General features: G+C 52.1%; 7 protein-coding genes across 7 annotated transcripts; 3 read left to right on the top strand and 4 right to left on the bottom strand.

The window, feature by feature from the left end:
- Positions 1–2750: 2750 nt before the first annotated feature.
- M406DRAFT_91348 (uncharacterized protein) lies at positions 2751–4126 on the top strand (the record flags this gene model as incomplete). Its single annotated transcript, XM_040926201.1, has 2 exons — positions 2751–3720; positions 3795–4126. 2 exons carry the CDS (start codon positions 2751–2753, stop codon positions 3977–3979), a joined length of 1155 nt encoding a protein of 384 aa, XP_040775586.1. The 3' UTR covers positions 3980–4126.
- An 824-nt stretch (positions 4127–4950) lies between these two features.
- Positions 4951–6123, top strand: M406DRAFT_340190 (uncharacterized protein; the record flags this gene model as incomplete). Its single annotated transcript, XM_040921532.1, has 4 exons — positions 4951–4975; positions 5211–5237; positions 5405–5584; positions 5786–6123. 4 exons carry the CDS (start codon positions 4951–4953, stop codon positions 6121–6123), a joined length of 570 nt encoding a protein of 189 aa, XP_040775585.1.
- Positions 6124–6808: 685 nt separating this feature from the next.
- M406DRAFT_259624 (ClpP/crotonase) lies at positions 6809–7753 on the top strand (the record flags this gene model as incomplete). Its single annotated transcript, XM_040917310.1, has 1 exon — positions 6809–7753. The coding sequence occupies one exon, from the start codon at positions 6809–6811 to the stop codon at positions 7751–7753; it is 945 nt and encodes a 314-aa protein (XP_040775584.1).
- A 114-nt stretch (positions 7754–7867) lies between these two features.
- On the bottom strand, positions 7868–9031 carry M406DRAFT_356599 (flavo protein WrbA). Its single transcript, XM_040923486.1, has 3 exons — positions 8946–9031; positions 8764–8849; positions 7868–8610 (listed from the first exon to the last, which is right to left on the bottom strand). Exons 1-3 carry the CDS (start codon positions 8970–8972, stop codon positions 8109–8111), a joined length of 615 nt encoding a protein of 204 aa, XP_040775583.1. The 5' UTR covers positions 8973–9031; the 3' UTR covers positions 7868–8108.
- A 1703-nt stretch (positions 9032–10734) lies between these two features.
- On the bottom strand, positions 10735–12313 carry M406DRAFT_98428 (uncharacterized protein; the record flags this gene model as incomplete). Its single annotated transcript, XM_040926407.1, has 2 exons — positions 10735–12142; positions 12239–12313. The coding sequence occupies 2 exons, from the start codon at positions 12311–12313 to the stop codon at positions 10889–10891; spliced, it is 1329 nt and encodes a 442-aa protein (XP_040775582.1). The 3' UTR covers positions 10735–10888.
- A 1226-nt stretch (positions 12314–13539) lies between these two features.
- Positions 13540–15179, bottom strand: M406DRAFT_70848 (uncharacterized protein; the record flags this gene model as incomplete). The annotated part of the gene is made up of 4 exons (XM_040925377.1): positions 13540–13565; positions 13860–14068; positions 14136–14537; positions 14656–15179. 4 exons carry the CDS (start codon positions 15177–15179, stop codon positions 13540–13542), a joined length of 1161 nt encoding a protein of 386 aa, XP_040775581.1.
- Positions 15180–21637: 6458 nt separating this feature from the next.
- Positions 21638–23137, bottom strand: M406DRAFT_330950 (uncharacterized protein; the record flags this gene model as incomplete). Its single annotated transcript, XM_040920580.1, has 1 exon — positions 21638–23137. The coding sequence occupies one exon, from the start codon at positions 23135–23137 to the stop codon at positions 21638–21640; it is 1500 nt and encodes a 499-aa protein (XP_040775580.1).
- Positions 23138–24359: the final 1222 nt, after the last annotated feature.

Genomic DNA, 24359 nt, shown 5'->3' with positions numbered 1-24359 from the left:
AGGAAAACAGAAGAGATGGGAAAATAGGGCATGCGCTCGTTGACGTCCTCGCGTGCGGTATGTCTAAGGGCCGACAACGCGCAGGACGGCTAACACAATAAAAGGAGTTGGGTTGAGGGCTCAAAATCAAACAAACGAGAGGCACGTTCGCGTCGTCAATTAACAAAGTAAGGCGGGGCGCGTTGGTTGCCTAGATGGGCAGGGGCCAAGTGGGGAGCGCCTAGAGAGCCTGTGTCGCGCTCCCACGTGCACTGCTGCCTCACCTCTCAAAATGGCCCAAGCTTTCTCCAGAGCCTTTCTGGGCCAAATCTTCATGGCCAAAATCGACGTGATTCCGGTGCTATCGAGAGCAAAATCTAAACCAAGCCTGGCAAAATGTGCTTCAGGCTATATCTCAGGAGTCTGCGTCCTATTCTTCGCTCTTGACTTAGATACGCGAGAACCATAGCTTGCGCTGCGCAGCTCGTTGGTAGTTTCTCTCGGAGCTAGTTGGATGATCAGGGGACCTGAGAGGCAAAGACCCTGCGGTTATTGCTGTACTTTGTCAGTTGCATTCTTCAACAAGACCTCCTGTCTCCCAAGGCCATTCATCCTCTCTTTTCTTATAAATATAGTATAGTCTGTGGGCTTTGATGTGGTTATATGAATTAGGGCAAGTCCAGGGCAAGGTCTGGTCGTTCCACTGCTTGGAGTGATCAGCAGTGGAAACCGCTGCAAAGGAGCAAAAGCTCCGGGTCTGTAACGATTATACGTGTTGCAACCTGTTCCTAGGTCAAGTTATTGGAAAAGACACAAAAAGAGCTGAATTATTGCAGGGTATGGGAAAGCAACGGATAATTGTTGCACTGTACTCTGGTGGTACAATGTACCTCTGGTAGTAGAGGCAGGCAAAGGGGTAACACTGAGGTAGTGCTACACAGATGTTCCTGAACGCATGCAGCAGCAAGTCATGACCCCGCGTCTTGCTTCTTGTCCCTACGACTCGAAAGACATGTCTCAAACCCCAACGACCCACTCTGTCGAACTGATCTCGAGGTGATGGATACCCTGCATAAGCACTTAATGCCAAAGTGTTGTATGTGGTATCTGGTGTATGAGATGAACTGTGTCTCTTGTCATGTGTATGCATGTGTGCATGCGTGTATGTGTAACTGACTCTCCCTCTTCATTATGCGCTATTTCTTTCTTCCTCGGACACCAATAGATAGTTGGCTGCCGGGAAGGAGACTTTAGCTAGTTGACGATTCAGTTGCGCCAAGGCTATCAGGGAGGCCATGCAACCCGGGTCCTAGCTGCAACTCACACCTGGTCAGATCCCATAACGGCCCATGAGCAGAAGCTTTTGGGGGGAAGAAGGGTGGGAGTGGGGTCCAGAGAGCCAGAGACTGCGATTGTGCAATTCCCCATCCTAATGAATTACAATCCCATGTTCTCTCCCCTCCACTTCTCATATCGACGAAAAGAGAGGCCTGGCAAGATTTTTGGAAGACTCTACCTCCCGCCCTCTAACAGTATTATATTTCACGTTCCTTATCTCTTGGAGGCTCGCGCTCAGGGCGTCATTCTAGACAGCCCACCCTTGTTTTCCAATCGTACTGCGTACAGTCTCTATGCTCCCTCCTTGCTGATCAACTACGCTCCTATGCTCATATCCGCACACTTTCTGCATGTTGCACATACGTACACACGCACACTCGCACGCGGACTCGCACACAGACATTGTTCCTACCCAAGGATTTTGACGAGCGGCTTCTTTTCGGCTGCCTCGTCTACGCTGCCCGTTTACGCCCAAAATACTATCGTCGGGCCTTTTCAATATCAGATCCCGGCCTGACGAGGGCAACCACAAGAGAATTTACGACGACCAATGTCATGCGAGGCTGGAAGGCTCTGCGGAATTATAACTCCTTAGCACCACCCTAATCAAAGCGAAAGACTCTGGACGACAAGCCAGATCTGATAAAAACAAGAAAGAAAAAAAAGAAGAAACACAAAGAAAGGAGGGGAGGGAAAAGAAGAAAATTCTCTATGCTGCCCCGGGTGCGGCGCCCGTTACCGACACGATCACGCATCAGCAGAAGTAATTGCTACGGCCGAACTCGTTTTCTCATCTGTCCAGCGATAGGCTCAACAGCTTCGATCGGAAGGCAACCCGCCCAGCCTTGCCCGCGATGTCTCGCGGCCCGCCGCCGCCGCCCCTTCCAGGCAACATGTTTTCTTACAGCCAGATGGCCATGCCCGACATGAACGGGGTGGGAGTAAGTTTTGCAACCCTCTCCCCTCCCTTGCTTGGCTTAGGGCCCCATGCATGCTGCCGCCCTCACGCGCAAATCACACAAGCTGGCTCCCCTCAGGGGTGGCAGGTTGTCTTTTCCGAGCACCTTGCAGCTCCAGCCGAGGCTGCATCGCTAGGACCTTTTCTCGCCTCCGCCTCCGCAGTTGTTTTGGGCTGACCAGTAAATCCACGTTTTCGACAGATGACCGACAGCCAGGACATGATGGTCCTTCTCGGCGACCCCTCGTCCATGGAGAACAATGTCTTCTTCGATACCTCCTCCATGCCCATGAGCCTCGATAACCCGGACGAGGCCGCCATGTCCTCCGCTGCCTACAGTTCGGAAACCACCGACCCGACCCCACAGGGTGCCCTGCCACAGTCCAGTGCGATGGATGTGCAGCGATTCCAGGCCGCCGCTGCCGCCGAAGAGAATGTCCCAGGCGCAGGCCCCGCTCCCATACCTAGCTTTAGCATGTCGCAGCACACCCAAGTGCCGGGCGCGTCGACGCTGACCGAGTTCACCAAGCGGCGGAATTGGCCTGCCAAGGTCGTCGAGGAGCTCAAGGACCTGCTGATGATCCTCGACCAGGACGGCCGCATCAGGCACTGCTCCCCCAGCGTCAGCGCCCTCACAGGTTACAAGGCCGACGAGTTCAACGAGCGGCTCCTGCGCGAGTTTCTCCACCCCGACGACTCTGCACTGTTTCTATCCGAGTTCAACGAGTGCATCGCCACGGGCAATACCCTGCGGCTATTCTACAGGCTGAGGAAAAAGGACGGGGCGTATGCCATCTTCGAGTGCATGGGCCATGCACACATTGCTGCGGCCCGCTTCGCACCCAACCCAAACAACCAGAGCCCCTTTTGCCAGGCCGTATTCATGATGTCGCGGCTGTACCCAGCTGCGAACGCGCAGCTCCTAGACTCGTTTCTTGAACACAAGATGGAGAACGAGAGGCTCAAGAGGAGGATCACGGAGCTGAAGAGAGAAGAGGCGGCAGAGGCGGAAGAGGCCACACGAAGCTGGCGGCAGAGCCAAGACGGCCGGAGCGTTGTCGCATCCTCAGAAGACGGGACCAAGACCAGCGTCACGGGCAGCTCCTACCGCAATGCCGACTCGGCCGCCATGCCACCGCCAGAGAGACCGAACCCGCTCAACATTGCACTGACGAGGGAGAACCTAGAGGGCGTCACGGCAGGGAACGGACCCGACTCGATCAGGGATAAGATGGCTCGGTACGAAGGGATCAACACCATCGAGATGCTCACAGGTCTACGGTACCAGGATGGCGAGCGGGCAAAGGGCGTCTCGACAGGCGCACGCAGCCCCACACTCATCAAGGGAGATGCGGGCATTGCCATACCAATAGATCGGGACCCCAGGACAGGCGAGAAGAAGAAGAAGCTCAAGGTCGCGGAGGAATACGTCTGCACGGATTGCGGTAGGTTTATTCTCAACATTTCATCATCACTATTGCCCTTGTAACTGACGACCCTCTGTCTTTCCCCGCTTTAGGAACCCTCGATTCACCCGAATGGCGAAAAGGACCTGCAGGGCCTAAGACTCTCTGCAACGCCTGCGGACTCCGGTGGGCCAAGAAAGAGAAGAAGAAGACCCAGGGCGGGAACAATATCGACACACCAGGTCCTGGACCAGGGGGGATGGGTGGACTGCCCGTCATGGACCCGGGCCAGGCCTGATCCTTCGTTCACGACCCGTCTTCCATTCTTCTCTCTTTTTCTCTCTTTTTGGTGGCGTGCACATGCGCGTACGCACAGCGGCGTTTTAGGAATAGCATCGTGGTGTATCAGTCGCCGTTGATCACGGATAGAATCCGGCCAGATGGCGTCTTGGATGGAGGGACAATACTGCTTTCACGAGCCTATGATATCTTGGTTGTGTATAATGCTCCTGCTGTATACGAGTTGAGGGAGTTCAGACGAAGGGGCTTTGTTAATTGTGTAGAGATTCTAAGTCTCTTATTGAGGCCTCTCACTGCCACTGGTGTGCGGACAGGGTAAGCAGAGTTTTGTAGGATTTGTTCATGCAGAAAACTTGCTGCTGAACTGGAATACCACGAGCAGCTCGTAAGCTGAAAATAGAGACAGGATGAAGAGTCACCTTTGCGAAGGTAACCCAGCCCTGATTTTTCTTTCTAACTCATTCCTCGTACCATTGTAGCATCATCTTGTCAAGGTCATGCTCATGCTTAAAGAGCTGGATTGGACAACAAGCCAAAGAGAAATAGCGGTCGGGGGCTCTTCTTTTCAGGTTTCAGCAGGTAGGTACCCACCAACGTCACCTCACAGCTCATGATGTGGGGTCCGCTGCGCCTCCTCTAGAGGTAGGTGCAGTGATGTAGTGAGGTTGTTATGCAGTGATGCAACCCCTCTTCCAGGGGAGGGGGCGAGGCAGCCCTAGCCAGTCACTGAAAGCCCCCCCAACCCCACCCTATTATCCCCATACAATGCAAGCTTGTAGTGGCTTCTATATAGTATAGCCAAGAGCCCCTGCGCACCACCAAGCTTTCTTGGTCAACGTCAGAAACCACGACAACCACCCTGTGCCATCATCATTTTTGCCTAGGTCTATTGACTTGTGACGACTGAACAAAATACAAGCCCGCTTTTGCTGGATATCAAACCCCCCAAAGAGAACGAAAACTTTCAAAATGTCTTACGGACGAGAGCAGCCCGGTGAGTACCCCAAGCGAGCTATTGCCGGAGCTACCCCGCCATCCTCGTCATCAGGGGCAGCCGCCCGTGTCAGATGTTGCGGAAGCTCCTATGGCTCCTAATGAGCAATACTATTGAAGATTTTGGAGGGAGTACATGCTAATTGATCATATCTTGAAATACAGAATTCGGCAGTAAGGGCAACCTTTTCTAGGAATCAACTTGACGAGGACCACAGATACTAACCTAGAGACAGGTGGTGCCTATGGTGGTGGTGGCGGTGGTGGCGGCGGTGGCTACGAGGGCGAGAGGAGTAAGTCTGCCCATCTCATAACCATACAGATATCTCCTCGATATCTTCTCCTTGAATGCTCAGATGTCTGCTTTAATTTGTGGCCACAAGAGAAAAAAACATCACTGAACTAACATACATCCCTCCTCTCCTTCTAGTGCCCAACCGCGGATACGCGCCCCGTGATGACAGCGAGGAAGAGGGCTTCCACCAGCGCGCGGCCGAGCACGCCGCTCGCAATGCTGGCGACTCGGGCGGTTCCGACTTTTTCTCGGGCATCATGGGTCAGTTCATGGGCAAGAAGACCCAGCTTGCGAACGAAGACGTTGACGAGCAGGGTACGTTTGCGAATTTCCCTTTATCACTTCGATTTTCGAAAAGGATGTATACATACAGAGAGTGTGTGGGGGGAAAAGGAAGAAAAGAAAGACAAAAGACACATAAAGAGAAGGAACAGTAGAAAGAAAAAGAAGGAGAAGGCGGGGATACAGGGGCCCCCTGAAAAAACAAGGAAAGAAGATACTGACCCAGTGCTACAGCGGCTGTCGCCCATCACAAGAAGTTCTTTGGCGGCGAAGACGACGGCAGCGAGGCCGACTCTGGGTCCATGGGCAACGCGGCCGCCATGCAGGCGCTCAAGATGTTCGCCGGTGGTAGCGGCGGCAGCAGCGGCGGCTCGCAGAGCGAGTTCATCGGGCTGGCCATGAGCGAGGCGAGCAAGCTGTTCGACTCGCAGGCCTCGTCGGGCCGCGTGAGCTCCGGCGCGTCCAAGGAGAGCGCCGTGCAGCAGGCTGGCGAGATGGCGTTCAAGATGTATCTTAAGAGCCAGGGCGGGAGCAGCGGTGGCCTGATGAGCTTGGCGAGCAAGTTTATGTAAAAACCCTGCTGGACTCCTCCTGCCTGCGGGAAAGGAAGTGATAGAGAGTTTGAAAGGTAGAATGAAAGCCAAAGCAGCATTGCTCAGATTGTCATGTGTTCACAATTGTTGTCATTGCACTTAGCCGTACTCACTCCCACTCCCGGAGAGGCGGTAACGAACGATTGCCACCATTGGTTTTCTGTCTGTCTTTCTTTTTTCAAATCACGAATTGAACTGATTCTGATATGGATATTTAACGGCGTCCTGGCAACCGAGGCTTTCAATTTTTGAAGGCCTCTCAGAGAAAGTGATCTATTAGCACCCCTTTACATGAATAAGAGGGAAGGGTCTAATACAATTCATCATCAGAACGACTATTTTAGTAAAGTATGAACTCAGTTTATTACAGGTTCGATTTCATATTTAGTATAATATGTACTATGAATTTTGTTCAACGCTCCTCCTCGCCTGAGCAGATTTGACCTCGGCATTATTCCCTTGTGGGAGCGTCTAACTTATACGGTAATGCTTTACTTGTAACTATGCCTTCCCCTCACGAACTGCAATAAAATCCCGGAAACCCAGATAAAAATTTCATCTCCTAGAAAGGCCTTAGTTGATATATTTTGGTTTCATTCTTTACCTTGACATATACACAATTCAAAAGCACACAGTCTCCTCTAGGGGGGCCAGAATCTCCAAGATGGCCGACCTCCCCTCCTCCTATGAAACCCTCAAGCTCCCTACTATCAGATTCTCTCACCACCCTCCTTCCTCCCCCATGGTAACCCCCATCATCCTCGTGATCCTCGACCGCCCAGCCGCCAGAAATGCCTTCAACACAGCAATGATGACCTCTCTAGAGCACGCCTTTCACCTCCTCTCCGCCGACCCCCGCGTGCGCTGCATCGTCCTCACAGGCTCCGACCCGACCAACCAGATCTTCTGCGCCGGCATGGACCTAACCGCGTCGCCAGCATCCGTCGAGGCAGACCGCCTCTCAAGCGCCACGCGCGACACGCACCGCGACGGCGGCGGGCGGGCGTCCCTCGCCATCTTCCGGTGCCACAAGCCCGTGGTGGCGGCGGTGAACGGCAGCGCGGTCGGGGTGGGCGCGACCATGACGCTGCCGTGCGCCGTGCGCGTGACGCACCGCCGGGCCCGCATCGGCTTCGTCTTTGCGCGGCGCGGGCTCGTGCTCGAGGGCTGCAGCTCCTTCTTCCTGCCGCGGCTGCTGGGCGCCTCGCGCGCCGTGCACCTCGCCACCACGGGCGCCGTGTGCCGCGCCGACGCCCCGCTGCTGGACGGGCTGTTCACCCTCGTCGAGGACCCGGCGGCTGTGTTGCCCCGGGCGCTGGCCATCGCCGAGGACGTGGTGCGGAGCGCGAGCGTGGTGAGTGCCGTGGTCATGCGGGATATGATCTACCGCGGGCCGGCGTCGCCTGAGGAGGCGCACCTGCTGGAGAGCAAGGTGCTGTTCGACCTGTTCAGCAAGCCGGACTTTGTCGAGGGCGTCAAGGGGTTCGTGGAGAAGAGGGATCCGGTGATGGAGGGCACGATGCCCCAGGACGGGCCGAGCGTGTGGCCTTGGTGGGAGGATGTGTTGTCGAAGGCGCCTAACGAGGGCGGTGACAAGGCAAAGCTCTGAGCTTGTCGAGTCTGGCGTAAAGCAGAATCCAAGGTCGTAAGCAGCTTCCTTGACGAGTACATCATATGCATGCATATTTGGGTAAACATAATTCATCCTTTTTTTCTTTTCTTTCTTCGAAATCTTTTATTGTATTTTTTTTTTCTTTGAAGTTTAATTCTACTCGCCCGAGGTATCACATTCACATGAGCGCACACTTCTTGGGCAGTCCACACGGCCCCTCACTCTCCTTCTTCTCTTCCTTAGCTGGCCCATTGTTCCCGGTCGCCTTAACGTCGGGCTTCTTGGCCGCAGCAGTGGTGGCAGCAGGCTGCCCATCCTGCCCCTCCTTCTTCTTTTCATCACTTCCATGTAGTCAGCCGGAGAACTTGCTCACGGTCTCATAGAAGGCCTTGCCCTGGATCTCAGCAACCTCGAGCTCCAGCGCGCTGGGCTGGCGGGAGCCGTCGGGGCCGGCAAAGGTACCAGCGCCCCAGGGGGAGCCGCCGTGGACCTCGGAGAGGTTGGTGAGCTGGGCAAAGGTCTTGGAGTAGCCCAATGGGACGTAGACGATGCCGTGGTGGGCGAGGGTGGACATGGCAGCGATGGCGGTCGACTCCTGGCCGCCACCGAGAGAGGCGGTGGAGATGAAGAGGCCAGCCAGCTTGCCGGCAAAGGCACCCGTCTGCCACTGGGCGCCCGTGTGGTCCCAGAACGCCTTCCACTGGGCGGGGAAATTTCCGTAGCGTGTGGGGATGCCGAGGAGGAAGGCATCGTACTCAACGAGCGTGGCCGGGTCCGTGAGCGTCTTCACGTCGGTGGGCTTAGGCGGGGCGTGCATCTTGGCCAGGACCTCCTCGGAGAGGGTCTCTGGGATTCTAAAGGACAAGGCAGACAGGGCCTGCGTCAGTTTTGCCATTCATAGATTCCTAGGTGAAGCTGGAAATATATTGGGGGGGGGGGGGGCAGATGGAAGGGGAAAGAAGAGAGGAAGACGGGAAAATGGTATCTTGTAGGAACAGTATACATACTGGAAGAGGTCGGCAGAACCACCAGCAGCCTCGATGCCCTTGATCTCAGCCTCAGCAATGGTCTTGACATGGCCATACATGGAGTACTAATGGGAGAGGACAACATGGGTTAGCTGTTTTGTTCACCTAAGCTGTCAAGAGATAAGCAAGCACTCGAGGAAGCTGTTGATATAGCTACTTACATAAACAACAGCAATCTTGGGAGCCATTATGACTGTGGGTTTGGAAGTCTGTTGAGATAGCAAAAGGTGGGTTCTAGAAGGTGTACAAGAGTCAATTGAATAAAGAAAGTCCAGTGGGAAGAGGGGCAAGGTGGGAGAATGAGGGGATCTTTATATTACATAGTGTCATCCTGACAAGGAAAGCTGGTGCATTCTTTGACATGATGAGGCCAGGGTCCCAGATATGGCATGCTCGGCTGGGTGGGGAGGGGAAAGGGTCCCACAAATGCAGGACACAGTCTTTGGGTTTGAGACTATTGCTGATGAGAGCAGCAGGATCCACTACTGTACAACTGTTGGTTCCATCGGATTCGTAGCCCTTGTGCCGTTATGGACGATTGGCACCCAGGCACCCTGGAACTGTTGATTTCTGTCTTTGTCTCAGTCCATGATCAGAATGCTTACTCTACACAGTGCTGTGGTGGGCGGGTAGTACCTTGCCAAGCTTTCTTTACCAGGGTGAGTCCTCTAGGTGCAGATCCACCCTCTTTCCCTCCCCCTCTCCTCGACTTCCCCTCCTCTCTTTCCTCGGGATTGGGATCTCGGATTCACCCCTCCCTCCTTCCTCCCTCCTCAAAAAGGAAGGAGAGAGAGGGTACATTTCTGTCTCCCATTGTCTCTGCTAACCATGCGTGTGCTGTGTAGTAATGGATTTGTCTGCATTGGTAATAGCTGGGAAGGTACTATGATATAGCTCTCCAGCAACGGTGATGCTGTTTGCAGAAATGCTACTTTCTGTTGGTACTAATTTACATCATGATCTGTCATACCATAACACCGACCCTCCAGGCACGCGGGGCCCATATGCCCAAGCCAAGCCTAGCACAATGCACCCTGACCCTGCTAGAGGCGGAAATGGTGGGGGATGTCGCTGAATAAGGGCTGACCTGTACAGCACCACTGGACCCAGTGGTGGATTTGTCCGGTCTGACAAAAACTGACAAAACATACAGGAGACCGATGATCTGGAACTTTCAGCTTTGGTGGAGGGAATAGAATGAGGGCAAAATGATATGATTCTGCTTTTTCTTCTTCAGACAGACTGGTGCACAACTATCTTCTCTCTGACGGCATGCAGGGGTGTGTCGTGTTGTTGGCAACTTTGAATTTTTTGAGCTGCAGGTCAGCATGTCTCCTCCACCTCCCTTTCCCCTCTCACTTCTCACCTGCACACCAGACTATAAGACTATGGTAGTTCTCTCTGTATATCTTCTAGTTAGTGGATATCTTGACAGCACCAAACCAGTATTCCAGCATCACACTCTGCAAGAGCATGTTGATGCAGAGAAATATTAGTAACTCCTTCATACAAGTAAGTTGAGTCATGAACTGATCAGAAATCACTGATGGCCCTTATAGAGAGCAGGGTCAATAATGGGGGGGAGGGGGGTAGTTGAAGACTACGTAGTATTCAAGGACGTTTCACCATATGGAAGGACATGTCATCAGCTTTTGAGCCGCACTATATGCTCTCTGATGGGCATCTTACTGATGTGAGGTGATTAAGGATGCTGTGCCAATAGAAAAGCAATGGAAAGAAATATGGTAAGGCTGGAGGAGGTGGGCTAAGGGAAACCCCGAACAGCCCTGGACCCAGCCGTCCAATAGGTAAGCGAAAAAGCGCATATCAGGTATCACTTTGCCAATGGTATCTTACCTGTCCAGGTTTGAACTTTCCAATAGACCTAGCACTGCAGGAGCAACCCAGATGCTTTACAACGGGTGCTGCAATAAAAAACTCAAATCTTTTACAATGTACACTCATCTGTATTTCTGCCATGCAAACCTAATGATACAGTATAAGAGGCTACCCATCCCTGTACTCCATGCTGTATATGCTGCCAGGTATAGCATATAATGTATTTGTACGCAATGTCTTGGAAAGGTTGTCAACCTCTATAATCTCATGCCACCAATTTACCATTCCGCCTGTACAACACCAACCTCGAGCCCGCATACAAACACGTTCCCACCGTCACGCCAGCCGCCGAATACCCAATGACGCCCTTCCATTCGCTCTCACTGAATCCACCCAGGATCCAACCCGCGATGGGTGTACCAAGCAAGATGGAGAAGCCCGCGAGCATAAATGTCATGCCCATCCGCGTGCCGACGCGCGACATGTCTGGGGACATGCTCATGACCGCGCTGGGCGTCACCGAGACGATCCCGCCCGAGAACAAGCCGTACAGCAGGGCAAACACTACCAGCCCGCCCAGGTTGTGGATACCCAGCCAGCCGAGCAGAAGAACCGCCGAGACGGCCGCGCAGGCGAGGCAGGTGTTGACGCTGCCTACCTTATCAGCGAAGTAGTTGGGAAGCAGCCGCCCGAAGACGCTGCCCACGTTGAGCAGGGTGACCGTGTACGGCGCAAATGCGAGGCTCGACAGACCGTGCAACTCGTCAAACAGCTGCAGGTAGAAGAAGGCCGTGTACAGGCACAGGAACAAGAAGAAGCTCGCGCTCACGAACAAGACGAAGGCTGGGTCCCGCAGCGCGTCGGTGTCGATGAGGGCACGTTTCCTGCCTGACGGCGGCACCCGCGTGCGCATGAACACGACGGGGATCGCACTCAGCCCAAGCAGGATGAAGGCGATGACACGCGTCGCCCACCCGAACCCCACCCTGTTCACGAGGTTGCTGAACACGATGGGGAACACGATTCCTGCGATGGGGCTGCCTGAGCTCGCGATCCCGATCGCCAGCGCCCGTCTCGTAGTGAAGTACTGTGCCAGGATGGCTGTAGAAGGCAACATGATCAGACCCATGCCGATGCCGACGCACACACCCTGTGCGAGGAGGATGTGCCAGTACGCCGTGCCGAGGGAGATCATGAACTGGCCAAAGATGATGAGCAACAGCCCTGTGGAGAGCAGGTACCGGAAGAAGCCCGCGTCGTAGAGCGGCCCGGCCACCACTCCGACCAGCATGAGCAGGCACGCCTGGATCGAGCCAATCCAGGAAATGGACGCTGATGACGAGGTGCTGAGGAGTTCCGTCTCGTAGTAGGTCTGGAAGACACCAAACGTGTTGACCAAGCCCCATGTGGCCACGAGGACCACCCATGAGCCCAGCACTTGCAGCCAGGCCTGCAGTCCGCCGTTCGGTATGGGGCCGTGCCCAGACGAGTTCGCGTCTGGTGCTGCTGAAGCCGGCAGCTGAGATCGTACATAGGTGGCCGGGGCCGTGGCGGTTTGTGAAGCCGTGGCTGGGCCAGTATCGTCTTTCTCGGAGGCCGCCTCGCAATACTGCACCTCATTCTCCCGATCCGAGACCTCTGGCTTTTCCGAGTCGGAGGTTGGAGACGAATACTCCATCTCTGTGCCCATTTTGAGTATCACAGATTGAACACAAGCACCTTGAAAAGTAAAGCAAACAAAAATGAACTCAATGATGTAAGGTCGGTGAGTGAGCGTCCAATCAGGTCCCGCACGTATGAATGAATACGAAAGAACGTCTTGTCCCCTTTTTAAGTGGGACCAGACCGCCTGGAACTGTCTTTTTATAAGACATCAGCCTCCAACAGGTTTGTGCGATGCAAAGCTTCCACGAAATCGGTCAGCATGATTGCAACAAATAGTCAAAAGATGAAGCAATGGTGGCCAGCTATCGTAGGATGTCCACTCGGGCGGTGTCCTTTTATTACATAGTCCTATCATCGCCAGGCCCCCGGCAAGCACGAATACACGGAAAAAGCCGAAGACGCGAGGGACTTTTGGGGGACGAAAGGACTAGCGACCCTTCTTTGGGCGTTTAAGGCCCTCGGGGATATTCTTCAAGGCCCTTGAATGGTTGACTTGGTGTCTTGTCTGGAAAGCTGAGCCGCTAAAGCCACGGCAAGATGCTGCTCACTGCGTTATACGGTCCGGCCCCCACCCCCCCTCCTCCACCTCGGAAGAAAAGAAAGTACGCACACCCAAGTCGCTGGCAAGGCGTCTACTTGCTGACATATACAACTCGGATATTCCTCGTAGTTGAGTAATCAACAAGCAGACCTGCCCTCCCCCCCCCCCCCCAAAGACACTGGCGTTGATGGTGCGCAATTGCGACTAATAATAATTCGAGGCCAATTTGTTATGTAAGGAGAAGGGCAATAATCAGGGCCGCTTGAGGGAGAAGAGGGGGTTACATGTCCTTAGAGCAGTAGGGCCTCTACATCCTCTGAGTAACTACCAGTAGACACGGGCGAGTTTTTTCTGTTGGTGTCCTGCATGATTTCAAAGCAGATGAGCATGTTTTTGTTTCCTTTGGTCACCCGACACAATTGATGATCCCGCGAGATTGTTTCCCATTCTTGTGCCCTTCAGCCAGGAATAAATGCTTCATCATTGTTATCGATTGCGACTCCGGTTCTTAGACAGCATGAAATCAGACGGCTGCTTCGATTTTGGAGGGAACAATATCAGGGGAGACCGTTTGAGAGGGCCTGGCTGTCACTGGCGAGGCATCGCCTAAGTCCGGCACCATATCAATATAAGGACGAGGGCGGTCATTCATCGACGGTGCCAATGTTCTTCATTCGTGCAAAGTAGTAACGCAAATATATTGATCTCTATCAAATGCAGTCCTCATCCCTCCCAACTGTCGTATGTATGCATTGATCAGACTTGATTACTCCGCAAACGCCCCGAAGGTGCAGCAAATGCGCAAAGTAGTCCTTTCCGAGTGGAAAAGATATCCACCATCCCGATCTCAACTTCCTCCCCCAGGCTCTGTTATGCCTCCCCCAGAACGACTCTCTTCCCCTGGGCAAGTTTTTCGGTGAAGAGAAATAATTGCAATACCGCCTGCTCCCTCCAATGGCCTTCTATTACTCCGCATACCAGGGTTTGGCTGGTATCTTCCAGCCATAGCCCTCGCACCCTCCACACTCACAGGCGAAGCCGAACTTCTCCAAGAGCAACTCCCAGACCGAGCCATACGAGATGAAGATCTCCTCTCCCTTCGCGATCTCGCGTATCGAGGTGAAAGTCATCACGCGCCGCTTTCCGTCCCAGCAGTACTGCGCATTGCGCTTCGAGTGGCAGGCGTGGTTGAAATTGGAAGCAATAGCAAAGCAGCCCTCGCCTTGGCCGAGGACGAAGCTGGAGTACAAAATCAGTATTCACTCTGTCCTGCGAGACTTGTTTATTATCGTTCCCAAGCACGAACCTGTTCGCGTTCCACTTCTTGAAGACAGGCGCTCTGTCCTGCTTGTCGAACTCGTGCAAATTGTCGAAGACGAGCTTCTCTTCCTGAGACAGCTTTGCATATTTGCCTGGGAGCTCGCAATACTTCTTGAGGCGGATGAATGGTTTCTCGACAAGGAAGTGTGTATGCTTCGGGATATCGACGGCGGCAGAGATGCCATAGCCGCCCAAGGAGGACTTGCCAACAGCGAACCAGTCGTTGGAGAAGGTGCGATTGGGTGGCATTGAGGGGAGGCTTGGCTGGTTCGATTCAGCGCCAGCCAGCACATCGGTAGGCGTCTGTCCAAAGCAGGTCTCTATAGGCTGTTGTACGTGTCGCAGGCCAATGGCCGTCTTGGTCTCGATCGCTTTGGGCTCCGAAGTTCTGTTGCAAACGTAAGCAAAGCCGATTCTGTTTTCTCCCTTTCACTCTCTGTGTCTCTCAACCTCCCCTGCCTCTTTGAGGTAGGGTCTTTGCGAAAGGGAAAAAAGGAAAAACGTACTCCTTAGTCGCGAAGTATACAGGTTTTCCGCTGACGTAGCCTCCAAGCACAAGTCCTGGTGCTTGGGGCTCATCATCCGGCTCCTGACCGCTTTGGTGGTCACTGGTGACGGCATGGTATTGGCCAGTCGATAATGACAGCTCTTTTGCTGTCTTTGGTGAACACATTGTCGATTCCTGTGATTCCTCGTCTGACGAGTCGTGTGAAAGCTCGGAGGACGAGGAAGAAGCCGGCGATTCTTGATCGGCCGCAGTCAAGGTCGAATTGGATGATGGAGATATGGATTGAGGCGAGACGGACTGGGCAGGGAGGGAAGAAGGGGCCGGTGGGCGGGCAGGATCAGGTTGAGAAGCACAAGGAAGCAGGTCCTCCTCCCGCTCTATCAGTCGCGCTTTCTTCAAGGCTTCAATAAGCCTTGCGCGCAACATAGCAGGGTCTTCGACCGCTTCCGTGCGCTTCTCACCAGTACCCGCCCCGTTTTGGGACATTCGCTGGATAAGTTCCTCTGTTGTTGGCTTTGCCATCTTGAAAAAATTTAATGATTGTTGGGGAGAAAAGAAAAGAAAAAGCAGGGACAGAACAGGAAGAGGAAGAAGAACGGATGCCAAAGGAAAAAGGAACTGGAGTTAAATACTTAGTGCTGGGGTGCGAGAGCCATGATCGAAGCTGCTGGAATTGTTGAGAAGATCAAAGTATTCAGCTTCTCAGACAATTAACAAGATGAAGCAGGTGCAATATAGCAGGGAAGCGGGGCACTGAGGCTCCAGAAGGAAGGGGCTACCACATTCCAGTATTTACCTGGTGAATGGAGCAGACTTCCCTTGTTCTCGAAACTTCTTGATACGTGATGGGATGAATTCAGGTATCGATGCATATGAGCATACAAGAAAGTTTCCATTCTCAGATGTGGCATGGATTGGAAAATATTCACATGTGCATCGACACTTTTCAAAATCTTTTCGAACCCTATCGAACTTGTCAACATGCGAATCAAGAGATCAAGTCAATATTCTGAATATTTCCTATTGTCAAGCCATCTGATTTATCCTTTCCATGCTTCACTTTCTGGATATTTGATGCTGAAGCTTGGATGAGGTCAAAGTGAATAACAAACGAGTGCAGATAACACTTTAAATCAGACAGAAGCAGCTTATGATCTAGCATATTAATGAACGCCAAATTACTAAACCAGAGAATCTGATAAGCAAACTTCTCTTTAGGGAAGAATAAATGATATTATCAGGTAAAAGTATGTTAGTTTGCAGCTTGATCTTTATAGATTTTGTATGATTTTGTCCAATGTGATGAAGTCCATACTAAGATCATCAGGGTTTTTCTCTAACTAAGCTGGAATATTTTGCTGAGTAATGTTTATCTCTTTCAACATCATCCTCGTATGAGTGAGAGACTTTATCAAAACTTTAGCAAGGAGCTATTTCACTTGGACTCATCACTTTGCATCATAGACCAAGTTTCTGCGTTTCTCATAGCCATAACTTACAGCATACCTACAAGCAGGCAACAATCAGGGAGTCCCTATCGTAGTATCAGAGCACAGAACTCACATAAATTTAGCAAAAGAAACACAGGGTTACATTATGCATAATGGTGTTAGGAAGTTGCAGTGAACCACATAGTTCCGAGACCTGGATGTGAGATCGTCCACACACGCCATGCAAGTATGTCCAGTCACGGGGTTGTGTCCAAGGATGGACTTGAAGCCAACACTGTCACCGCTAAGATCTTGTGGTGCATCCAATCTAGACACTTAACAATGAAAGCAGCAGCTGGATCGCGTGGAGCATCTCAATCTGTTGGCTCTCGTAGGTCTCATCAAGAATACAATCACCCTGAATTGAGAGATAAAGGGGCTATCAAGAGAAGATGCGCAGAGAGAGCTGCTCAGGTCTCAGCACAGACATGGATCTATTCAAGTAATCTACATTCTCCAATCTATGCACCTATATTGGAGCCAGAAACTGCTGTATTATGAAGTTCTGTAGTCATATTGCTGCAGTGGCTTCCCTCAATACAGCTGCCACGGGACAAGCTTCAGCCCTCAAAGATGGGAAGGTCTTCAAGCCTGGTACCCGCAGTAGCAATGATAAACTCCAAGAGTGTGCTGCGAGGAACTGCCTACATGGCACGACCGGAGTGAGGCAATGGACCATATGAAATGTGTTAGCTAGTAACAGACAGCGAGAGACAGGACAGCATCAGTCACTCTCTTTTCTATAACACCAAAAATTTACGGCTTTGGTGCACCTCACACCACTCCTTTCACTTCACGTTTGAGCCATGAACATGACAAATTTCCATACAGGTTATGACTTGGACATGTGCCAGAAAGCTCAGTAAGGGAGAACTCAGAATCTAAGTGTACATGCTCTAAGTCCTTTTTAGATCTTTGGAGATCTGCTCAGCGACTCTGATATCAATCACATGCGCGCCCTTGGCTACTGAAGAGAGGACCAGGGCTTTCACGAGCTACTCAACAAGGATAACAATCACCATCACGATCGCAGGCTCCGTGTCACGTTCATCCACAAGTTCAGCAGTGGAGCGACCTTCTGCTCTTCTTACTTGTGGCGTGCCTGACTAAACGTCTGCTATATTAGAGGTAACACATAAAGATTGCCTTTGAAGATTAAATATGGGCAATGAATATGGGAAGCAAGCCAGCTCCATAGATTACTGGGTTTTTTTTGGGGGGTTTTTTTTTTTTTTTTGAGATGAAATGGTATATGTGGATCTCCTCTCGCAGGCCAGTTCTGATTGCTGGCAATGATGGTAGAGAAGATCACCAATGAAGGATTAATTAAAGAAGAAAAAATTACTTTCTGATTCGAGAAATAGGATACTATAGGTTGAGAACAGGTACGGCTGTACAAGTCAGCAGGCCAGAAGGACGGGCCATCGCTTACTCTCTCAGCTACGAATTAGCATGGCATAAAGCTTTTCACTTGCCTACTAACATAAACATAGATGTTATACGTGAGATATACACGGTGACACAGGCAACGTTTTGCTGACAGTGTTCGGCAGTATTCTGAGCTGAGCGGAGCTCATCTCATGTGAGATTTGCTCCTCAGAGCGTGGCAAAGCATACGTCAAGAAAATCTAATGCGCGCGGGTGTCAGCCACAGGCAGATCAATCTCGCACTTGTACAACTGGAACGAGACATCGATTTGACCCAGGTAGAACAGACTGACTTTTCTAAGCTGCAGGCGATGAGTTGAGAAGTATTCGCGAGCGCTACCGTTCCAAGGTTTGCTAAGATGTGAGTGAGGTCTTGGCCAGGTGGCAATTCTTTTTTCGCTTGAATAAGGTACTTGTGTAATGGATTTTCATATCAAGATGCACCGACTCGTTACAGGTCACAAGCGGGAGGGGCACCTTCAATGGGCTCCAAGCCCTGTTCCAACCAGAAGAAGATGTCTGCCCTGTCTCAGACCGCCGTCCATCTGCATCTATTGTTCTACTAGACACCTGTTGGAACTTTCAAGTCCCTAGACAGGAAGCTCGTCAAAAAAAAAAAAAGAAGACTTCGTGTCAGATACGAGTATATGACGGATGTGGCACGAGGGCAACCAATGAACGGAGAAACGGCTGGCGCTCCGCAAGTATTGAGGCAGGTAAAACAAGGCTTCACACCATGACACTGTCGGCGGCTTAAACCAGCAACCTCATGAAACTACCCAAATGCACAGCACTATCATGAAAGTAGTCCGAGACCTTGGAACACCACGGTCTGGGTATAGCCGGCTCTTGCGTAGGCGGTGCACAAGGGCGATCCTGAGTAGAAGGAAACTCCTTCCAAGCAGCCTGGAAGTTTGAAGAAGAAAAGGAAGGGGGAAAAACGCACAGAACGAACCAGGCCACGATCTGGATTAAGGCACCCGTTGCTTGCCCTAGCTCTGCTCATTTACTGCGACCTAAGAGATAACTTTGCCACAAGGGCCAGCGGGCCGAGATCTACTAGTGCTGGACGACTTGTCTTTCTACTTGAAAATCCTGAGAGACGATTTCTGTTTGCCGACATTATAATGAACACCCCCATGCTAGTGTTGAATGATCTACCAGGTTCGGTCGGTCTTGTTGACAGACAGCCTTACCGATAATCTCTGGAGGAGGCGCCGAGTGATTGCCTGACTGGTTGATTGGTTATCGTGACGACGCTAAGTACCAACAGTCGTTTAAGATACTTACCTGACTGGCTAGTGGTAAGTTGGTGAGGGTGTCAAGCGTCAGCATGCGGATCCCTGGATCGAGCAGGAGCCACATCTCGGGACTTGCAGATGTGTACCTAGGCAGAAGGAGGGGCGTCAGGCGCGCGTTTTTTCTTCTTCTATTCCACGCATCCGTCGGGATCTCGGCTGATTATGTCTAAAGCCTCTTCTACAAATAAAGGAAATGGAGGGTGACATGGAGAGTGGGATGTGATGCATTTGTGCGTATGTGACGATGGGAGGACATTGGGCAGCATCGACCATTACAGACACCTGGTATATTATATGCTTCAATGTTGGCCAAGACCTCCCAGGCGCGATGAGTATATCTACACTTGTGTACAGCTAACATATACGATGGCATAATGAGAAACTCATAATTAGGAAGTGAGACCAACACGGAGCCAATATTCCCTCAGGAGAAAACACAAGGCACAAGGGGACTCAAGCTTCTGTTGATCCGCCTTTCCATTCATATCCAGCCCGATGATGATGGAGTACATGATGCTAGTCTGTTCATGAAATGAAAGCAAGGCGGATGCCTTCAAAGGTCCAAGACACCACGTGGCAAGGATTCTTGACCGTTGGTTCTGAGACTACCGCGCGCTCGGCGTGCCGACAAGACCGATTGTCTGGTTCTTCTTCTTCCTTCAAGTACCGTGATGAGAAAAGTCGCAAGGCTAAGATGCACGTTGGGAGGCTCGCCAAGTTCGGCAAAGCAGAAATAGAGACAGGCTCACTTGATGTACATGTGTATGCAGTCATGAATCGGTGACCTCGAGGGACTACAGTTCATCTCGCACAGTGCCGGCATCAACCGTTAAAGCTACCCTCCCTCCATGCCAGAGACACCTGTCCTAGTCCATGCAGGTGGGATAGATCCTATCACTGTTATAACGCATGGCACAAGCGCTTCCCTGGACAAATTAGGCGCCGGTGATTCCCTGCTAGTGAGAGCACGACAAGACAGAGAGAGATTCGTCAAGACGTTCATGTAGGGCTTTGAAGGCTTGAGAACGTTTTCAGAGGCTGGGCTTGTATTCTTGTCTCCGCGGAAGTAATGCTAAGTTGCTAGTATTCTGAGAGTAGATCGTATGAGGGACATCGAGCTGGGGTGTTTCTTTGGTTAGGAGACACTGAATGCGCGCCTTGTTGATGTGATAATTGTCGCAGTATAGTAGAGATGACTTGGTAGCCCCCCTCCTCCCGGCCCCCCAAAAACATCAAGCATAAGCCGTTGGGAGTATCGATAAATTGGCATGTCATTATTAACTCGTTCTGTTATTCCTTCTTTTGTGTGTGCGCGTGGGTGGGTGTGGGTGTCGTCTCACTATCGGCCTTGGATTCGCTGTCTTTTCGCTGCACAGAGACACAACCCTTTCCGTCCCATGGCGCCATCAGAACACCCATACGAAACAATTGTCGCACCCCCACAACTCAAAATTTTGCTTTACCAATCCGTCAATGCTCGCCGTTGCGGTGCTGCTGCGGTGTAGGGCATAGTGCATCGCACTGATCGCCTTCTCCTTCTGCCCCCCCCCCCCGGGCCCCTTCACGCAATCTCGCGACGAAAGAAGGGGGTTGAGCCGTGAGCACTAGCTAGTGTAACTCCCCAGGAGGGTCCACACAATAACTCTTCATAAACAGGGCATAGGACTTAACTGCCTTCTTGCCTAAGGTCATACGACTTGTAGACGTGATTTGATTAGGTGAACCAGAACGCCGGGACCTAGATGCATGAAAAATGCAAGTAGTGCGGTAAACAAAGAGGCAAGGCGCAGGTGGAAACACGCCAGGCCGGGGGGGATGGGACTTTGCTCTGAGCTCTGCAACTGTAGACGAGCGAGGATAAAATTACAGGAGGAGATCCAAGGCTTTCGAGTCGAAAATAGACGCGATTGGGTGGACAGGAATTATAGTCAATATGTGCTTCATCCAATGTCTATAATAACAGAAACACACTTCAGCCAAGGCGGCCTGTAGGGAACCTAACGTTTTCACATCCGAGGTTGTCGCATTGTCTGAGAGAAGGGGAGGGGGGCTCAGTTTTTCAAGTCTGGTGCAGATGGATTTGCTCGGCCTAGTCAACCTCAGCGGCCGCAACCCGGGAAAAAAAAGAAGAAGACTAAAAAAGGGTTGGCGGCGCACTTCGTGTCCTGTAGCTGATACCAAAAGAGGACAGAGATGGAACCCACCACGGCGCCTGGGTGGACTGGGCTGCCGACTATAGACGAGGGGGAGGTGGGTGGGGTGTGTGTGTGTGTGTGTGTGTGTGTGTGTGTTTTGGGCGGCCGACTTGCTACCCAATTCTGCTGCGTACCTCCGGCCCGCTTTCCTGGATTTGTTCTTTGTCGATCTGAATGCTGTTGGTTGATGAACCCCCTCTTTTGGATGTAACGGAAGCCTGGCCTAGTTTCTGTGGTTGGAAAGGGAGAAAACAGATACTCGGCAACCAATTTGGAGAGTGTGTCGTACCACTTTAGGTGACTTCTCTACCTGAGGTGTTTGACAAGAAACACAGCAGCTAGACTTTTGGCCATCTGCTATCATGGGCGAGCAAGCTTGGTACAAGTCTAATTCTCTTCCTCTCTCTTATTTTGAAGATTGGTTCGACTCTAAAAGGTATCAAGGCCACGAGGCAATGTTGTCTATAGTAGTGTAGAGACCAAAGAAGCGTAGTCTAACCAGCTTCATTGTTGTTAAAAGGAGCACAACTTGGCCCGAGCCCACCGTTTTTTATATCATCCCATGACTAGTAGATGACCTTGCTGCCACATGCCTTGCAGCCATCGCTCATTCCAGCAAGTCTGACCTGCTTACAGTCACAGACCCACCAGGCCTCCTGGGTCTTGCTGATAATCTTGCGATTGCAATCCCTCCTGTAGACCGCAAACTTGGTGCCACAAGGAATACACACCCGACGTAGCGAGACCACATCTCCAACCTGAGGTCCCAAAGGTATACCCAACTTCTCGTCTTCAGAACTCTTCTGCGGAAGACAAATGTGGCCGACCTGCTTGGTATCTGGCATGGTCGGCTCCTCGTAGTATCTTTCATCTTGAAGCTTGCCCCGGGGGGCAAAGAGCTCGTATGTGTAACCTCCAGCCTCGAGCCCTCCTCGAGCAGCCTTGTTAGCTGGCAGCTTATAGAGCGGCCTGCGGGATCCCGCATCAAACCCAGAGCCAATGTTCTCGGTGAAAGCAGTGGCTTTTGTTGGGTTGTTGATATTGTTGCCGCCAGTCGAGTCAATTGCGTTTCTCGACTTCTTGTCGTTGTTGATTAGGTGCCCAAGATGCTCTTGATTCAACTTCGGAGAACTGTTTGGCAAGATGGTGAATGTTGGGTTGACGCTCCGGAGCGGTGCGACAAGGTGCTTCTCCCTGTTGATGTCTCTGTAGTAGGCCCTGAGGTCGTCTTGGTTTACTCCTCTCTCCATCCTTTGCCGCACGTAGTCATCCATATTGTTTGTTTGTACTGTGCGCATATCTGTTGTAAGCCAGTCCGGCAGCTTCCCACCAGGAACAACACCGAGAATCTGGACGTATTCGACCCGCATGTCGACCTTCTTGTCGGCCTCGTCAGCGTTCGCCCTCGTTGCATCTTGGTTTTTCGCGACCCGACTCTCCTTGTCTTCCAGCAGCTGGCCCTCGAAGTAATGTGCCGGCAGGACTTTATAGCAACAATAGCAGCCCCATTTTCCATACGTGTCCGGGTGGGCTTTGGGTCTGTCGGCTGCTTGCTTGGACTTGGACTTGCTGTTGGTCTGCTTTGATCTGCCCTTTGCCGGCTTCCGTCCGTCCGAGGCTGTCTTGTCATTGTTCTTCTTGCTGTCGACAGCGCTTGTCCGTGAAGTTGTTTCTGTATCAGAGGAGGCAGCTTCTGCATTCCCGCCATCCTCGTTGGGCTCATTCTTGTTCTGTGCTCTCGGCTCTTTCTTGGGGAAGTTCTTGGGATTATCGCGTTCTTCGCAGAGGATAGCCTCGGTCTTGACCTCCCAGGGGATTGCTTCGAGATCTACCATACGGTAGAGCCTGTGGCTGCATTCCTTTAGCAGAGTCTGTTCTCTGTACCCGCAGTACATCATGATGCGCATGAACAATTGTTGTGGGAGGGACTCTATTCTCGAGGTCGGCTCTTCCATCGGCGTGCGCCATCTCAAGTTGACCTTTGGCATGCCGTGTATCTGCTCAAAGGTCCCGGTCAAGTCTATCTCAACAGGAGCTACTGGATGCTCTGGGACGGAGAGCTCCATGTCGGAGAAGGCTGTCGCAACGGTTGAGGTGTCTGGAGGTGAAGCTTCGTCCGGTCGGCTCGTCGAGGCGACAGTAGTATGGCTGGGAACTGGGCTGGGAGATGGCGCAGTGCTTGAGGAGATGTATGATGATCGCCGTGAACCCGCTGCGGAGTGTAGACCAGATGACCGGGCAAGGTTAGACGGGCTGAGGAAGCGGGAGGTCCGGTGACGATGCTGTTGTGTGGGCGTGCTTTGTCGTGAATGAGGATGTGGCAAGGGCGATTCCAATTGTTCTGGCGGTGGCGTCTGCAGGGGAAAGGGTCGTGGATCGGGCACTCCACGCCGCGCCCACTGCTCTTGTCCTTGACTCAGCGCTTTGCTGATCCAATCGCTATCGTTAATTTTGCATCGCTTCAGCGACTGCTCTAGGTACTCAGGCTCTTGACCTCCGCTTTCGTTGTCCCTGGAGTGTCTCGGACTTGAATCCTCGGCTAGAACCCTTGGTGTACTGGCATCCCTCTTTGGGTCGCCAGGCCATCGTCTCTGTCCTGAACGGCCTTTGGATGGGCGTTGGTCACTGGTGGCGGACGAGCAAGTTGATGCGTTGCGGACGTGCCAATATCTTCCTTCTAAATCGCTAAAATGGTGTATAGGATCCGTGAAAGTCGAGCATCGCGAGTCCTGAACGGGGGGAGGAAGTATGCGGCTGACAGGTGGCAGAGTAGGGAGGGTGGTGGGAGTATGAGGTGCAGAAGCCTGAGAAGTACTCTGACACCGAGAAGCCATGATTATAGGGGGAAATTCTTTTCCTTCCTTGGTCAGCGCAGGGCTACGGACGCCGAACGTCTGAGACTCTGGTGTGTGAGAGAGACGTTTTCTTCAGTCGTTTGATTCGTCTGGCCTTCCTTGTAGCCCGGCAACTCAGGAGTGCATCGCAAGTAAGTCGACTCAGGCCCACAAAGTTGTCGTAATTGAGATCATTAGCGATATAGGAGAGTTTTCCTTTTCTTCTTCCTTTGTAGTTGTTGACTGGTGGTCTTATAATATGGGGGTTGAGTGGAGAAGGAGGAGAGGCACTATCTCTCAGAGAAATGCAACCTGTTGACCACAGACAGTTTTCGCAATTGGCTACCACATATTTCAGCAGATGTCCCTCGCCCGTTCAGGACACAACGCATGTTGGTAACATTGATGCAGTAGGGGTGGGCCTGGAGTTCCCTGCCTCCACCATGCGACATCG

Source organism: Cryphonectria parasitica (assembly GCF_011745365.1).
Source record: "Cryphonectria parasitica EP155 unplaced genomic scaffold M406scaffold_5, whole genome shotgun sequence".
NCBI lineage: Eukaryota > Fungi > Ascomycota > Sordariomycetes > Diaporthales > Cryphonectriaceae > Cryphonectria > Cryphonectria parasitica.
This window is presented reverse-complemented; position numbering and strand designations above follow the sequence as displayed.